At 39.7% G+C, this 759-nt stretch overlaps 1 protein-coding gene and 2 non-coding genes across 3 annotated transcripts in view; 1 reads left to right on the top strand and 2 right to left on the bottom strand.

Moving 5' to 3' along the window:
- Positions 1-759, bottom strand: part of LOC106109092 (hemocytin-like) — a gene marked incomplete at its 5' end in the record, with an annotated part of 24,525 nt that overhangs the window by 22,608 nt on the left and 1,158 nt on the right. The window contains one exon of the mRNA XM_013290494.1: positions 1-93. This exon is cut by the window's left edge and continues 5 nt beyond it. Coding sequence (XP_013145948.1) covers positions 1-93 — 93 coding nt within the window. The remainder of the gene's footprint in view (positions 94-759) is intronic.
- Positions 480-552, top strand: Trnaa-agc. The gene has a single exon. It is a non-coding gene; the product is annotated as a tRNA-Ala (tRNA).
- On the bottom strand, positions 676-748 carry Trnaa-agc. The gene has a single exon. It is a non-coding gene; the product is annotated as a tRNA-Ala (tRNA).

Here is a 759-nt window from a genome sequence, read left to right as displayed (position 1 = left end):
CCGTCGAATGTGGCGAGGTGGGAGTCGCCCCACGCGCTGCACACGCCGGAGCAGGCGCGCGCGCTGCACGACCAGCTGCCGCTCTTGCACTCGCTATATCAACACAAATTACCTATACAATATGATACACCTGGGTATTTAACTACCCCTAAAAACATCCCATATTCATTATTAACCAGCTTCCCAAAAGACGAAGATTATCAATTCGTCTGTATGTTTTTTTGTATTATAACTTCATGACTTAAGAAATTAGACAGAAATGAGTAGCGTTTCTTAAATAGATTAATTTAGTTTTAACATAATTAATAATGAAAGTACATATCTATATTGTTCAGTTACACTTATATATAACAGGTTTATGCTTGCGTAAGCCGCGCTTTGTAACAGTCAAGGTGACATACTTTTGTAACTTTTACGAGTATCAAATTTAATTCAGATTTATCACGTTTATATTTGCTTAATTCCTACGTTTCTTAACAGGGGGCGTAGCTCAGATGGTAGAGCGCTCGCTTAGCATGCGAGAGGTACCGGGATCGATACCCGGCGCCTCCATAATTACTTTTTTTTATTTAAAAATGTTAAATTAAAATCTCTAATTTTGCTCACATGACTTTTATGTTGAAATGGAATAAAACATAGAAGGATATCACAAGGTTTAGTTTATAAAAAAAAAGTTGGAGGCGCCGGGTATCGATCCCGGTACCTCTCGCATGCTAAGCGAGCGCTCTACCATCTGAGCTACGCCCCCGATAGCGTTAA

This window comes from Papilio polytes, unplaced genomic scaffold (genome assembly GCF_000836215.1).
Source record: "Papilio polytes unplaced genomic scaffold, Ppol_1.0 DF821289.1, whole genome shotgun sequence".
NCBI classification, from domain to species: domain Eukaryota; kingdom Metazoa; phylum Arthropoda; class Insecta; order Lepidoptera; family Papilionidae; genus Papilio; species Papilio polytes.
The sequence above is the reverse complement of the archived record's forward strand: the minus strand, read 5'-3'. Positions and strand labels throughout refer to the sequence as shown.